Source organism: Phallusia mammillata, chromosome 8 (assembly GCF_965637545.1).
Source record: "Phallusia mammillata chromosome 8, kaPhaMamm4.hap1.1, whole genome shotgun sequence".
In the NCBI taxonomy this organism is placed as follows: Eukaryota; Metazoa; Chordata; class Ascidiacea; order Phlebobranchia; family Ascidiidae; genus Phallusia; species Phallusia mammillata.
The window spans coordinates 9,365,929-9,383,077 of NC_137259.1; the positions used below are offsets into that span (position 1 = coordinate 9,365,929).

Sequence of the window (17,149 nt, forward strand, 5' to 3'; positions counted from 1 at the left end):
CTTTAACACACTTAAGGCGATTGCACCATAGCCACGACAGTTAGGAAGCATGACGTCATGCATTGCGCTGAGAGTAATAAATCTAGTTTTGACTTGAGAGTACTTTTTCAATTCTCGGCAACAAAAGAGAGAAAATACTGCTCCGTTGCCATAGTTGAGCGTCACTGCAACTTTGTTTTAGCTGGGGAAGTGAAAATGAGCACTTTTGTTAACGGCGTGTACTGTCGCATAATCCGAAATACCCTTGGCAAATCGATGATGCGATTAACCGGATTCGTCTGTATTATTACCATCACCATCTGAATATACACATATGTTTGCTTGCAAAGAGACCCATTCATTTTTACTTGCAAAGACAATTATGTTGGCATATGCCGGTGTATATAGTAAATTGTTAAATTGATTATACAATATACATATAATTTAGAAGCAGTATATAGAAAGCCATCTTTCTAGTAATTGTGTGATTACTGTTTAACATTTTTAGGAATTTGTTAGTTTTCAAAAACATGTCTGAAATTGTTGATAATATTAAAGAAGAAAATGCTCCCAATCCTGAACTTCTTGAACATGAAATGACTAACATGATGTTAAATGAGGTATGTGTATTTAAATGAGAATTGCATATTATTTTGCACCATCTGTTGATGTAACAAAATGGCCTATGATAAGTTCAGTATATTGCTCAACATCAAAACTTGTAACAATGCAGTCATCTTTTACTTACTAGGTTCCTTGCAGCTCGAAGCAAATCTCGGACCTTTCAGTTATATTGCAAATGCCGAAAATGGTGGTTCTGCCACCACTTAGCTGTCAGGAACGGTATGATATTTATTGCAAGCAAGTCAAAGTGGCAAATTGCCGCCCTGCCCAGGTAACATAACCATTGATCATTACTCAAAATTTCAACTCGTTGTGATTTACAAACAAGCATTTTTATAAGAATGATGTAAAAACGTTTTATTAGAAGTGTCCTATTTCTTAACATACATGTATATTCTGCAAACCAAAGGCACTGAGTACACAATAACTGTTTTTCAAGAATACCAGAAGTTGATTTAGATAACAAATGAGTACGGTGTCCAACACTTAACAAATCGAAAATTTCTGCTTGCAAAAAAACATGTTAGTAGCTTAGTGGTGTAAATAGTAAATCATTAAATAGGATGTAGATAATATAAATTAGTATTTGAAGAAAAGCCACCTTTCTAATTATGTGGGTAAGTGATTTAATATAACTTTGCTCTTTGCCTAATATATGAAGTACAAGCGCCACTTTGGTGGCAAATTCATTGTTGTGATAACTCAATTACAATTTTTGTTAAATATGTGACTGTAGGTCATGAATCGCATCCATTCATATATTGAAGAAAATTTAATGAATAAGAAATGGTTTGCTTTATGGAAGGGTCCTTACGATGGCACTACTTGTCATACTGTTGACATTTTAGTGGAGGTGAGCATTTGTTTGTCATGTTTTTAGAAATCCTAGTGCTAATTAGTGATGGGACGAGTACCCGGCACTCGGTATCAATGATATCGAACGATTTCAGTGGAATCGATACTCGTACTCAGTATCGAAATATTTTGTCTCAGTTTTCAATACTAATGTTCGAGTACTGAAGGCCGATTTACACCATAACAATACGGGCAACTTTGTTCCAATATTTGCTTCGGACAGCACAAAATCGGGAAAAAGTTCTGCCAGTTCAAGTATATCTTTTTCGCTATCACGTGGAATTAACATTTTTCGGCGTGTGTGTGTGTGTACGCACATACCCCGACCATGACACATAAATTAGCCAGTGATATACAACTAAGTACAACACTACACTTCAGTACTCGGTATCGAAGGTATATACATGTGGTACTCGTACTCGGTATCGGTACTCGCTTCAAAACCTGGTATCGTCCCATCACTAGTTCTAACAAAGTTTAATCTTACTCAGAAGCCTGTTCACATGAACGCTGGCCCTAAATTTACTACAGTTTCTGATGTTACATTGTGGATTATTATGGGTCCCCTTCCACGAAGGGAGCACATATTGTTTTTGTCCATATTTTTTTTTCTTTTTTTGTGTCTAACGCTGGTTTGTGAGATGTGTTTGGTCAGGAAAGAGTGCTTTAAATTTATTTAAATTTACAGATATGTTAGTTAATAATCCAAATTTGATCCTCCTGAAGTTTGACCCCGATTGACCCAGCGGTTCACCAACAAGCTGACAAAACGAAAAAATAAATAAAACGGCTGTACTGACTGAAGTACATAATCTGAAAGTTTCATGCTTTGTTGGTTGGTGCAATGTAAGGTATTCTAAAGAATTTTGTAACTTTTTATTGGATTCACAAATTTTCACCCCTAAACCCCGAAATAATAAGTTTTAGTTTTAGGCCAGAAATACAAGCCCCAATGTTCTAAAATGTTAAACAATTGTTTGCAGTAGGTTATTCGTTTAGTACAGTGGTTCTCAACTGGTGGTCCATGCACCACTAGTGGTCCATGATGACTTTTTGGGTGGTCCACAAGACATCCACTAAATTTGGTGATAAAGTAGAGATGATTGCAAATTACATGTCGAAAGATTACCAAAATGTATAGCTGTTAATAATTATAGTCCCCTTCCCTGAAGGGGACACATATTGATTTTACTCAAAATGTTTTTGTTTTTTTTCTGTTTTTTTCTTTTTTTTTCTTCTACCCAAAGTTTGTCCGACTCGTTTTTCCATCAAATCCTTGATGGATTTGGATGAAATTTACACAGATGGTAGATGTAGTTATGTAGAGGTGCATCCCACTTTGTTTTTGTTGATAACCCCAGTATTTACCCCCGCTAGCCCCCTAAAATGGTTGTTTTTACCCGGAAGTTTGTCCGACTCGTTTTTCCATCAAATGTTTGATGGATTTGGCTGAAATTTACACAGATGGTAGATATAGTTATGTAGATGTGCATCCCACTTTGTTTTGTTGATAACCCCGTTATTTACCCCGTTAGCCCCCTAAAATGGGTGAGTTTTTAAACAGTGTCAGAATTGGCTGAAATTTGGATTTCTTGTATAGTATGCCATTTATATGTGTCGATTGTTGTGTTCAACCCTGTAGTCCTAACATTTACCCCACAAGCCCCTCAAGTGTAAAACGTATTTGTATGTTACTGGTCACCACAAACGAAAGATTTCTTTGGAGCAATAGTGTTACAAGGGCAACCAGTTGTATGTTGCTCATTGGTGGGTTGCTTGGTGGTCGTTTTTGCGCCATGGCAGTTAGGGGCTTGTTAACAGCCCTATGACGTCAGAAACATTAACGGTTGTTGCTCAAAACACCTCTAGTGGTCGAAATTTTAAACATTGGCGGATTGGGCTGAAATTTTGCAGTACTATTCATTGAGTCATTGTGGTTTTTACATATTTTTTAGTTTGTGTGTCGAACCCATTTAGTTGCTCTACTAGCCCCCTAAAATGGGTCAGTTTTTTAAAACATTAAATAGGACATACTTCAAAGAATATCTGGGTTGAATCTAATTTTATAGCTTGTATTCTACATAGTATTATTATTTAAGCCCAGTGCCGATCACTGTGTTTTACCTTACATCACCCGACTTTCTCATGGTTATCTCTTGAATTGCATTATTTTCAACTTTACATGTGTGGGGACCCATGAGTTTTTGCCTGCAGAAACGACTAAAGTTATAAAAGACGATGGCTAATATGGGACCCAATACAAAATAAGCATGGGAAATATATTTATGTTTTAAAATAGATTATAGTGTATATGCAAGGGCAATATGTGCTAAGCCACCCTTCTAGTTTTATCTCACTTCTTTAAAATAGGTTTTAAAGAATGATGTTTTAAGCCCAAATGGTTGTTTTCTATGCTTGCTTCAATCTTTGCCAATAAATGAAATGGTCCATGATATTATTTTTACTGGGCCAGTGGTCCATGGCCTGAAACGAGTTGAGAACCACTGGTTTAGTATTTAAAATTTTGCCTTAATCGGCCAAATAGTTACTTTTACAGTCCATAATATGTGCACACTGTCAGTCAGATAGAAGTCTTAAATCTCAATTAAGTAATTTACTGGTTTATGATTAAGGCAGGTGAATGCAGAGCGGGAGAGCTCAGCTTGACGTCCGGACAGGCGTTTTACGAGACAGTCGTTTCGGTGATTAGAAATCGGCTGTTTTTGCGCAGCTATCTATGTCGTTTTATGAAGTTATCACGCACATTTTTAGTTTTGGAAATTGTGTTCAAAAACTGACCTTGAACGACAATATCAAGGTCAAAATTAAATTGAAACTATTTTTCCTGTTCTTATTTGCTGTTTTTTTGTAATTATATGACAATAATGATAGAAAAAGAATACGGACAAAACTTTTAAAGTTGGGTTAAGGCTAAAGTTGGTTAAGTTTTTTCTTAAGAATCTAAAAATAACCAGGATGTTTGTTTACCATAAATCCGCACAAACGTGTGGTGACCCATTCGTTTTTGCTTGCAAAAACAATCATATGTGTACATCAAATGACGCATATAGTAAATTGGTAAATATCTAACAATGATTGTGCCCTATGTTTACTGGTACCAAATCGCACATGCATATGTGTGGGGACCCATTAGATTATGCTTGCAGAAACAATTATTTTATAAAGTGCCAGGAAAAAGATAGGACTCAATGAGATGTAGGTGCTAAATATATATCCATTATAAATATAGTAAATGGTATATGTCAGGGGTCACCAAACTTTTTTCACTGCGGGCCGGATGTGTGCTAATAGTGTTTCACGCGGGCCGCATGGTTTACATGCACTAGCGCCGTCTTTCCAAACTTAGCCCGCAAGGCGTTTTTAGGTGCGCCAAGATATGGTCGTTCTACAATCCCATTCAAAAAGTAGTCATGCGACTGTTGAACTGTGTAATTAGTCTCATCTTACGAGCAATGCATGTATATTACGCCACAAGTGACAAAAGAAGGCACTTGTTTGGGCACAATTAACACTTGTAGTCTTGTCTGTGACGTAACAAACTGGCTTTGAATCAATCCTGGGTGTTATAATCCTATGAAACTCGGTAATATCAATTTTGAATATCCCCACAGAAAAAAATTTGTAAGGAGTAGATTAACGTTTAATGTTACAAAGTTATTAATGCAATTTGGCAACCTATAAAATGTGGTCGCGGGCCGGATGAAATGACCTCCCGCGGGCCGTAGTTTGGTGACCCCTGGTATATGTGATACATCGTTAAATATGATGTAGTACATATAAACTGGCAATATATAGGAAAACCACTATTCTAGTATTCAATTTGTTGTTTCTTTTGTGTTCTTTTTTACTTGGAGTTTGCATTGATATGTTTGATGGAATTTGATGAAATCTTCACTGCTGGTAGATATAGTCATAGAGAATCATGCTTGATTAAAAGTGCCAGCAACACTGGTTGCATGAAAACTCATTGGATGAAAATCTCTGCTTTAAATGTAAACTTGGACTACAACTTACAAAAAGCAAAGGGTGTAAAAAGTGCTAAAAGTTATAAAAAGAAAACTAAGTAATATTTTTTGTCAGGTGGATGATGTGTGTATTGACCAAGCACATGTGAATCTTGTGGAGCCATTGATTTGTAGTGAACCCACTGTTCCTAGGGAAGTTGTAGAAACTCAACTTGAAGAGTTGGATTACACACTCGATATCATTGAACTTTATCCTGTTTATCCGCCTGATGAAATATTTGATGATGGAACTAAGGCAGAATTTGAATATAGCTGTCTTGAGAACCTGGAAGAATTAAGCTATATTGCACAAGTGATTGATAATGTCAGGTAAGTAAATATTTATGTTACTTTTAGTTTCTATCTAATTTTCCCCCAAAAAATATTGCAACAACAAGAGACATGGATTTGTATTTTATTGTTTATCACACACACTTAATCTCTGTATTTCTGGACATTCTCAATGCAGATTTCTGTTTGATCAGACATTGTCACGCTAAGTTATTAAAACTCCGACAAATGGTTTTAAATGGTTTGTACCTTGGGTATGTTTGATAGAATGTTGACAAGTAAAAAACATTTGTGTCATTGATATTAGTGCTTTGCATTAGTTTATTATGGGTCCCCTTCCCTGAAGGGGACACATATTGTTTTTGTCCGTATTTTTTTTTCTTTTTTCTGTCTAACGCTGGTTTGTAACGCTCGTTTGGTAAAGAAAGAGTGCTTCAAATTTATTCAAATTTGGACATATGTTAGTTATTAATCCAACCTTGATCCTCCAGAAGTTTGACCCCGAATTACCCAGCGGCTCACCCACAGCCCCCCGAAACGTAAAATTTTTAACACTGGTTTGTAATGCTCGTTTGGTAAAGAAAGAGTGCTTCAAATTTATTCAAACTTGGACATATGTTAGTTATTAATCCAACCTTGATCCTCCAGAAGTTTGACCCCGAATTACCCAGCGGTTCACCCACAGGCCCCCGAAATGTAAAATTTTTAACGCTGGTTTGGTAAAGAAAGAGTGCTTCAAATTTATTCAAACTTGGACATATGTTAGTTATTAATCCAACCTTGATCCTCCGGAAGTTTGACCCCGAATTACCCAGCGGTTCACCCACAAGCCCCCGAAACGTAAATGTGTGTAACGCTCGTTTGGTCAAGAAAGACACTGTAGGCAGAAGTACCAAGAGAGTAACTCACTGGTTTGCGATAGCGGGAGGGCTGAGCTTGACGTCGGACAGACGTTTTACGAGATGTCGTTTCGGTGATTAGAAATCAGCTGTTTTGCACAGCAATGCTATGTCGTTTTATTAAGTTATCACTCACATTTTTAGTTTTGGCGAAGGTTTTACACCTATGACGTGATTTGAACCTAATAAGCGTGCTTCGTTTTTTGTACATGTCAAGCAAACCTTTGTTAATCAAAGTAAAGATGAAAAAATAAACTTGACTTTTTTGCAAAATAAATGTTTTTTTAAATGCTCGTTGTCAGGGTGGCCGCCGCATGATCACAGGTTACTTAAGGTTAACTAGTAGGTATTACAAACACAGTTCAGTACTTTCTTTCGTCATAACGTAGCATTTTTTTTACAATCAATTTAGGAATCAATACTCAAGGCATGTATAAATTAGGCTTAACGGTATTGTTGAACACTAAGGACGGCGTGCTCTTGAAAACGGTGTCAAAAGGTCAAACAGTCGTTTGGCGTGTGCACCCTGAGAGGTTACTACAGGTCAATGGTACTCGTTTTGCGAAACAAAGTTAAATGAAAAACAATTTGTCATGACAATATCTGGGTCAAAGCAAGAGATTAAATTAAAGTATTTTTTACGTTTTTTTAATGTTTTTGTAATTACATGACAATAATAGTGCAAAAAGAATACGAACAAATTTTTTTATTGTTGGGTTGATGCTTTCTAAAAATGTCTCCTTAAGAATCTAAAAATCACCGCAACATTTGTTTACTGTAAATCCGCACAGTAAAAAACATTTGTGTCATTGATATTAGTGCTTTGCATTAGTCTATTTTTAACCAGGAATAAAGTTTATTTTTACCAAAAGATGTTGATCTTAAAAAATACCTAAATTTGTAAAAAAATAGCTAGAAAGTAGCACCACAATCTGAGTCTTTAAAGGTTTGCTAAAATCAATTATTCTTTTTGTCAATTGGATAACGGGTTATAATAGAAACTGATGCAGCTCGCCTTAGTGCCCTTGGGCGATGTAGAATGTGCCGAAGTTGTAAGTTTGACCAGGTTTTGGTGGTGTACTTTCAGGTTTGGGCTTGCTTACAAATATGCACCTAGCACTTTGCCGCTTAACGCGTGGGTTTGAACTAGAAAACGAAATAGGCCAGAAACAACATGCCGTTTTACGCGTATATTAGGCGAGAGGCCTAGCACATTTATAAGGGAAACTACCCAAAACAAGACCGTCGTCATAGGGAAGTTTCCAAATTTAAAGTTGGGCCCCTTGGTTACGATGCAATGTAACATATCTTAAAAAATGATGTGTATAGTAAATTGGTAAATATCGTATAGAATATATAAAATGGAAGTATATCAAAAAGCCACCCTTCTAGTTTTAATATGCCAACGTTTCGATGTCCCATGCGACATGCCTTCATCAGGGTAACGACATAAATTGCAAACACAAGTATTTATTAAGCGTAAAGGGCGGCGAAACACACACAAAAAAAGGGGCGGTGGTAAAAAACGCAGTGCACACCAATGGTCGATTGATAACACCTAGCTCAATGGTGCAAAAGCGACCGATAAGTTATCGGCATTAGAACGTCCGTTTTAACGTTCATCGTGTTGGTGTGGGAATGTATGTTCCACGACTCCAGGAAACCTCGCTTGTGAAAGTCGGTTTCTCTCGCTAACACCTGGGCGGCAGAAATGTTTATGGTGTGAATGAGGACAGTAGCATGTTGTGCTAATGCCGACTTTTTGGCATCTTTCTTGGCTACATCCCTTTCATGTTCTTTACGGCGTGTATTCAAAGACCTTCCCGTTTCGCCAATGTAAATCTCGTTGCACTGTTCACATGGGATTGCGTACACCACACCCCTTGCAGCGTTTGTATCAATGGGGTCTTTTGGGTGCGACAGCAGGTAACCAAACTCGGGCCCGAGGGTCGAACCCGGCTTTAAATTAATCGTTGAAAGTAACTTTCCTAACATTTTTCCGCAACAACATGTAAGATTAATTTCAGCAAGGATTACAAGACACATACAAATCCAAAGGCCGTTTGTTACTTTACAGACATAACTAAAAAGTATCAATGACTTTGCTATTGTGCGCAAATAAAAGCCTTTCCTTTGTTGATTGTGGTGCAATAAATGACTATTGCAAGCAGAGGAGACTCTTCAATATTTCAAAAACTTTAATCTCTCACAAAGCACTATTTAAACTAAATAAGATACCTTTGGGGTTCCAGACCAAATCGCTTCACAAAATTATTTCATTTAAAGAATATTTTTTTTGTTAACGTAGGGCACAAAACATCATTATAAAAATAACAGAGGGGGAAATTTGAAGTTGGTGGTTGACTTTGGTGGGAAACCACACCAAAAAGGTTAAGAACCACTGGTGTAGAGGATGGTGAAACGTAAAATGTAAGTAGCGCCTGGTGCTCGTTGGTTTGTGGTACACTCGCGTGGAAAGTTTTCCGTCCGTTGCCAGTAATACCTCCACATCCAGAAAGGGAAGCCGGTTGTTAGTTTGCAATTCCATGGTGAATGCGATTCCTTGTTGCACGCTGTTTAAGTGATCCAGAAACGCTGTAACCTGGCTATTATTAATGATGCAGAATGTGTCATCCACATATCTTTGCCAGAATCGTGGTGGTGTGGTAAACGTTTGGAGAGCGCGTTCTTCCACCGACTCCATGACCTCATTGGCAACTACCACCGACACTGGAGAGCCCATGGCCGTGCCATACACTTGTTTGTAAAACTGGCCCCTAAATGTACAGTAAGTCTGCTGTAAACAAATCTCCATTCCAAGATGGATGTCCTCATATGACCACTTCTATCCTTAAGGCTGTAGTCATCCAACAATCTTGACTTAGCGATTTTCAGTGCCAGGTCAATTGGTATGTTGGTGAACAACGAGACAGCGTTAAACGAAACCAACGTTTCATCTTTATCAAGTGGCCCTTGCGTTGTGACTGCTTTCACAAACTCCTCAGAATTCCTTACCGTGTATACTGTGTTACCCACCAAGGGCGCCAAAAGTCGAGCCAGGTATTTCGCGAGGTTGTAGGTTTGGCTTCCAACAAAAGACACAATGGGCCTAAGGGGCACATCTGTTTTATGGATTTACTGCCGGAAGAGCTGAAATTTTGTTGATACATTGTGCCTGGCAGCAACAGTAGATTCAATATTGTACATCGTTGCCTAATCTCTATTTTTCCTCCACTTGTGCCACTGCATCAATACTTCATTATTATTCTGAGAAAATTAGTAGAAAAATATACACCACCTATAATTGTGGTTACAAATTACAGTCGCGCAGCTCAGCCGCATTTTTGCACCCCTGATATAATGGTATGCGGTTGCAACCTTTATAAATAAATTTGGTGAGATAATTACTTTCCATCAATCTTGTGTGGTAACTTTAGTTACATGATTAAGATTTTTCTATGAGCACATTCGGAGAGATTGGGATGACGAAGATGAGGGTGAACATGCATTTGATGCTTACCTGCGTGCACGCCTGCAGCTTTACTATGATGTTGTCAGTGGTTTTGTCCCTGCTCCATTAATCACAAGGTACTGTCCTTAGCTATCTTCAAAAGAACAAACATATTTCACATCCAAAAGCATTTTCAGTGTGTAAACAGGGAACACAAAAGGGATTAAGATAGCTAACTGATTTTAACCTGGAAATAAACATTATCAAACTTATGATATATGGTATAAAAGGTGGAATTTGTTACAAGAATGGCAACAGAATAGGGAATAATTGCCAGAATTGATTTTACTAGGATTCTAACTACTTTGGGATATCCAAACTTTTGTAGTGTTAAATATTTACATCACAACCATTTTCATGCAATGTCATTTTTTCCAGGTATAACAGAACTATGGCTAAATACTTCGTCAGGCGAAGAGAGCTATTAGATTATCAGGTAATCATATGCAAATAAACAGATTTGTCTCTTTTGTTCAAGTTAAATAAATGTTTTAGTTTGGCTGTACTCATATGTGGCATTCTATGAAAAAGATTTTCTTTTATTCTGATATGCTTTTGATGTATAATACAACTAATTTTTTACATTGTCATATTTTAAACCTTAAGGTTTTTACAGCCGGTTTCTGATCTTGTGTCTCAGGTGTGTTTTTGTATGATTACACTGGGCAACAAAAAAATATTTTTTTACTGGTGTCTGTAATGTTTTACCTGATTTTGACTAATTCTAGTGCCCTGATTTCAAAAATGCAATCGGTTTATCTGTATCACGTCTAGTTTTCCTGTTATGGTACATCCACCTTTGAATCATAATCTATATGTATACACTATAGTGAAACTGGTTTTAAGCATTTTATTTGGAATTAACGCTATTGCAAGAACAAAATTTCGAATTTAATTTTAAATGTAACAGGTGGACACTTCTAACAAACAAAATTCAACACAAAAAAAACAAAAAAATGTTTCAAATTTGTAAGTTATCAGGTATAGGCCTACACATGTACATTGGTAACGTTCGGAACTGAGTGGCAGCAATATCGTCCTGTTTAATTGACCAACAATAGTTAGCCAGGACCACATTATTCCCTCTTCCCTGACACGTTTCGTTTTACTGATATCCTGTTGGAACCTTTCAGCTTAATTCTCATCATTTATATCCCCTATGTTTTAAGGAAAGTGTAGCTTTATACTCATTTTTGTGCCAAATTTTTCAGACCGCTTAATAACTTAGTTATGTACTCTTTCTAATAATTTCAGTCCCTTTCTACTGTTTTTGTCCATCACTGCAATATTCCAGTCAACATAAGGTAAGTGGAGCCCATGGCTTGTCCTAAACCCTTAAAGCCACATCGAAGTGTGCAAGATATGCACATTTGATACAGATATTTCTTTTTAGTTGTGTTGTATGGGTATTCACCAGTAATGTAGCATAAAACATCTTGGTAATTCATGCAACACCTTATAGATGACCTAGCCACTATTAATTTTAGTTTTACCACCTGGCTTTACTAGTCTGAAAATCACTCCATAAAACACGTATAGTTTAAAGTTACCGCTAGCCTGCACCAACCATTTTTAGACAGAGCATAGGCATAGAACGCATATTCATGCTATAAAACTGACTGCACTGTAGGAAATTGATGTGTATAATGTAACAAAACTTTAACAAACACATAAAAGCATGATTTTAAAGTCATTGAATCAATATGGTCATAAATTTTGATTTTGTAAATAACTTAAAAAGTTGATCTGATTGAAGAAAACCGTAATGATTTTTGAAATCAGCACCCCAAAATTAGTCAATATCAGTTTTAACATTAAAGACACCAAAAATTGTGTTGTCCTGTGTTATGTATCATTTTTTTGCGCAGAATTGAAATTCATACCATATATATATTTATGCAATTACTGTTTAGGCTAGAATACAGAGTGAAGGTGAACCAACCAACACTGAGGCTGTTGAATGCTGGAGGAAATATTATGAGGTTTTGATGTTAAGTGGACTTCTTCAAATTTGGGAAACATTGCAGTTGAGGTTGGTTTTTAATTTCTGTGTACCTTCAGGATGTGTATTTTTAAAAAATACTTATTTATGGAATTATAATTATTATGGGTCCCCTTCACTGAAGGGGACACATTTTGATTTTACTCGATTTCTTTTTTTTTTTTTCTTTTTTTTTTTTCTTCCCTGAAGTTTGTCCACCCCATTTTGCCATGAAATCTTTGGTGAATTTAGATGAAACTTTCACAGATGGTAGATATGGTTGTGCAGATGTGCCATCTGCTTCGTTTGTCATGACAACCCCAGTATTTACCCCGCTAGCCCCCAAAATGTAAAATGTTGTTGGTGCGCACCACAAACGTTAGTTTTCTGCTAGCCATCAAAGTGTAAAATGTTGTTGGTGCGCACCACAAATGTTAGTTTTCTGAGGTGTTATAAAGGCAACCAGACATTTGTTACCAGTGTTTGTGGGTTTGTTCGAGGATGTTTTGCAGTTGACACTTAACAGCCTTATGACGTCAGAAGCATTGACGAATGTTGCTAATAACACCTTTAGTGGTCAAAATGTTAAACATTGTCAGAATTGGATAAAATTTTACATGACTGTTGATTGGGTCATTGTGGTTTCATATTTTATACTTTTGGGTTTTAAACCCCATCAGTTACCCCACTAACCCCTAAAATGGGTGAGTGTTTTAAGCGCTGTCGGAATTAGATGAAATTTTGACAGCTTGTATAATTTGTCATTTTTAGGTTTCAATTGTTGTGTTTAACCCTGTAGCCCCAATATTTACCCCTCTAGCCCCCTAAAAGGGTGAATTTGTTAAACATTGTCCGAATTGGATGAAATTTGGACAGCTTATAGAGTGTGCTACTTATAGTTGTTGTTTGTTATGTTCAACTTTGTCGCCCCAACATTTACCCCACTAGCCCCCCAAAATGGGTCAATTTTTTAACAATGTCAGAATTAAATGAAATTTGGACAGCTTGTAGAGTGTGCATTTATAGGTGTATAATGTTGTGTTTTACCCTGTTGCCCCAGCATTTACCCCACTAGCCCCCCAAAATGGGTCAATTTTTCAAACTATGTCTGAATTAAATGAAATTTGGAGAGCTTGTACAGTGCAATATTTATAGGTGTTAATTGTTAGGTTCAACCCTGTAGCTCTATCATTTACTCCACTAGCCCCCAACAGTCACGTGCAATTCGCGCTGATTTGTGTTATAGGAGCTGATTGTTGTGTTTTAGCCTATTTTCTCACTGTTTAACACTTTTTTTCTCAGATAGACCATAAAATAGAAAAACCTTCAAAAATGTATAAATGGACTGAATTTGAATAGTTTGTTCTCCATATAGCATATTTATTCAGGCACAGTACCAATCACTGTGTTTTACCTTACAACACCCGACTTTCTCATGGTTATCTCTTGAAATGTATTATTTACAACTTTGCATGTGTGGGGGACCCATGAGTTTTTGCTTGCAGAAACAGCCAAGGTTATAAAAGACAATGGATGATATGGGACCTAATATAAAATTAGTGTAGAAAATATGTGTTATAGTGTATATGCAAGGGCAATATGTGCTAAGCCACCCTTCTAGTTCCTGTTTGGCTTTACACAAAAAATGTAAAACATTTTAGAGCTGAAGGCCCATGTTTTCCTCGTGTGCTTCGTAGAACTAAAGGAGCAAGGGAAGACAAATCCACTGTTACACATGTAGTTGCTGAAACACTAAGTTTGTCAATGCTGCGCAGTTTTCCTGATGACACAGTGATTCAGTAAGATTTTAATGATTTTTGAAAAACATTGCATTAAACACATTTTTTTAAAGTTGTTCTTCTGATGTGAACTAATAATTTTCGCTTCTTATTTTACAGACAACACAAAACTCCCCAGCTTGCTTTGCAGCAGGCCTTTGAAGATGATTTAATACTAATTTTTCCAGGAAATTACAGTGGGGAGGGTTTTCATGAACTTACTGAATCAGTTACCATCAAAGGTAGAAGCTCAGGCTTATTTACTTGCTGTATCATACAAATGGGAAAGTTGTTTAAAATGCCAAGTTGTGTATACAATAGGTGAAGGAAATAAGGAAGAAATTATCATTGAAGCAATTCCGTATGATGACCTGTTTGTCAATGTTTGTGGATCTGAGGTGGTGCTGGAAAACCTAACATTTGTTCAGGTTTATGTTGTTCTGCAGCACTTTTTTGTTTAAAATGGTTGGAATTAATGGTTATTTTTCTTAGACCGACAACACAGAAGGGATACTTCGTGTTGAAAGTGGGCATGCTAACATTACATCTTGCAATTTCAAATGTGATGGTAATGGAATAACTGTTCGTGAAGGAGCTCGACTGACTATGAAAAACTGCACAATCACTGGGGCTAAGGTTATTGTTTGAAATCTAAAAATTCATTAAGACAATGTTTTCATAAGTTTTGTTATAACTGTCTAGTATTGACCTTTATACTTATGTTGTGTAATGCTGTAATTACGTACCCTTCCCGAAAAAAATATTTACATTTGTTTGCAGGGTGCTGGGGTGGAATTTATGGCTGGAAGCGTCGCATTGTTAGAGAACAACAACATTTCTTCGGTCTGTGACGCACAGGATCAGTTTGTTGACGGAAAAAGGACCGGCAAAGGAGGATTACATCTCCATGTTTGTAGTGTAGTTAAGCATACAGTAGCACTTGTACCAAAAATAAGTTTAACCTCAAAGATGTTTTGCTTTACAATCCTGATTTTTAAAATTCAAAAAGCCAAGCGTAACGTTTCAACTAAACAAACAAAAGGCAGTACTTTACACCAGTGCTTGTCAACCTTTTATGAAATGGTACACCCTTTTCACGTTTACTCAAAAATGTATACACCCTTGTAATACACTGAATCAGTTGTTCAACAGAAATAGATGAGCACAATGTTAATTATGGGTCCCCTTCCCTGAAGGGGACACATATTGTTTTTGTCCGTATTTTTTTTTCTTTTTTCTGTCTAACGCTGGTTTGTGAGACGCGTTTGGTCAAGAAAGAGTGCTTCAAATTTATTCAAATTTACAGAGATGTTAGTTAATAATCCAAATTTGATCCTCCTGAAGTTTGACCCCTATTGACCCAGCGGTTCACCCACAGGCCCCCAAAACGTAAAAATTTTAAACATTGGTTTGTGAGACGCGTTTAGTCAAGAAAGAGTGCTTTAAATTTATTCAAATTTACAGAGATGTTCGTTAATAATCCAAATTTGATCCTCCTGAAGTTTGACCCTGATTGACCCAGCGGTTCACCCACAGGCCCCCAAAACGTAAATTTTTTAAAACAGCTGTACTAACTAAAGTACAGCATCTTGGAGTTTCATGCTTTGTTGTTTGGTGCAATGTAAGGTTTTTTAAAGAATTTTGTATCTTTTTTTCGGATTCACCAATTTTTCACCATTTAAGCCCCCAAATATTCAGTTTTAGTTTTAGGCAAGAAATACAAGCCCTATGGTTCAGAAAAATTGTTTAAGCAGGGTATTCGTTTAGTATTTAAAATTTTGCCAGTTACTTTTATAACCCATAATATGTTTACGCTATCAGTCAGATATAAGTCCCAAGGGAGGAATTCACTGGTTTACGATTAAGGCGGCAGAGCGGGAGTTCCCGGCTTGACGTCCGGACTGCATGCTGTTAAAAAAAGTGTCAAAAGGTCATTAAATGGTCGTTTTTGCTGAACAAAGTTTAGTGAAAAACAAGTTGTTATGTATACCTTTGCAGCAAACGACTTTTTTATATAGTGTCTAATGTAACAGTTAGGGCTTTCTAGTAAAACTTGTGTTTAAAAACTGAACTTGAACGACAATATCAAGGTCAAAGCAAGATTAAATTGAAAGTATTTTCCCCGTTCTTTTTTCATTGATTTTTTTTTAATTATATGACAATAATGACGCAAAAAGAATACGGACAAAAACATTTAAAGATGTTTTTTTTGGGGGGATTTTACTTCACAATTGTTATGTAACAAAATGTTTTTGTTCATTCTATTTTGTTCCTTAGGTTTATGAGCCACCAGAGGTCCACCTTCATGGAAATCACATTCAAACCATCGGTGGTTGTGGTGTCACCGTTGGCCGGAAAAAAACTTCTCAGTTTCTACTCCAGTCATTTCAGAAAAGCACAACTGAAGGGGATGGTGGAGATGCATCGAGCGTGCAAAGTTTAAGTGGGAAAAGTAAGTTACGTTATGTATACGAGAAAGATTGTTTTTGCCGAAATGGAAATATATTACTGTAAACGTTTGCATTCAAAACTTAGCGCCATTTCCAGGTTTTCCGTTTTTCAACGAACTTGCTGTTTAAATGTTTTGTGTAAAATACCTATATGGCCGAAACCTGATAAGCACACGATTGCACATTTGTAAAAAAAACTTGTTTCATTTAGTTATAACGGAGACTATTGTGTTTTACTTAATAGTTGGCGACTCCTTAAAGCATTTCGTGGACGTTGATTCTAGTAACAATATCATTGAAGAAATGGATTGACTGTTAGGTCCGGGTGCATGCCATTTAAAACATATTACTTGAGGTTTGACTGTTAGTTTGTACATTTGTTGATCTTCAGTGCCTTAAACACTATTTTTATTTCTGTAAATGTTTTGAACAAAATATATTTTTATCGACGGTAAAAAGTTTGTACATTGATTTGGTTACCACTGTGTTGTTCCACTGTAAATGCGCCCCGCGTGCTAACGGACAGTAATCCAAAGTAATTTTACCTCTTGTTGTTACTGTGTTTAGTTATGTAGTTGTTTCATTTTAATAGTTCAATAAAATTTAAGCTTTGTACTCACAACCAGTGATGACTATTTATGAATTCTTCTACAAAGTTTTTCGCAGTAATTTTCGTCCAATCTTGCACTGGATTGAAACCAATGTAAATCCTTGAAAAGGTATCACGTAGGCTATGCGTTAAGTGTAAAGGAGGCC

General features: G+C 36.6%; 1 protein-coding gene across 3 annotated transcripts; it reads left to right on the forward strand.

Annotated features, from left to right (window-relative positions):
- The first annotated feature begins 488 nt into the window (after nucleotides 1-488).
- Nucleotides 489-17,015, forward strand: LOC145205662 (testicular spindle-associated protein SHCBP1L-like). Of its 3 annotated transcripts, XM_080078397.1 has the most exons (14): nucleotides 489-599; nucleotides 731-874; nucleotides 1,340-1,456; nucleotides 5,560-5,813; nucleotides 10,124-10,261; nucleotides 10,563-10,620; nucleotides 12,098-12,216; nucleotides 13,827-13,964; nucleotides 14,064-14,185; nucleotides 14,265-14,371; nucleotides 14,436-14,579; nucleotides 14,724-14,852; nucleotides 16,221-16,395; nucleotides 16,638-17,015. In XM_080078397.1, the coding sequence occupies exons 1-14, from the start codon at nucleotides 510-512 to the stop codon at nucleotides 16,703-16,705; spliced, it is 1,803 nt and encodes a 600-aa protein (XP_079934523.1). In that variant the 5' UTR covers nucleotides 489-509; the 3' UTR covers nucleotides 16,706-17,015. The 3 variants fall into 3 exon arrangements, with proteins under 3 accessions (XP_079934523.1, XP_079934524.1, XP_079934525.1); XM_080078398.1 differs by lacking the exon at nucleotides 13,827-13,964; XM_080078399.1 differs by lacking the exons at nucleotides 489-599; nucleotides 731-874; nucleotides 1,340-1,456 and adding an exon at nucleotides 2,162-2,309.
- Nucleotides 17,016-17,149: the final 134 nt, after the last annotated feature.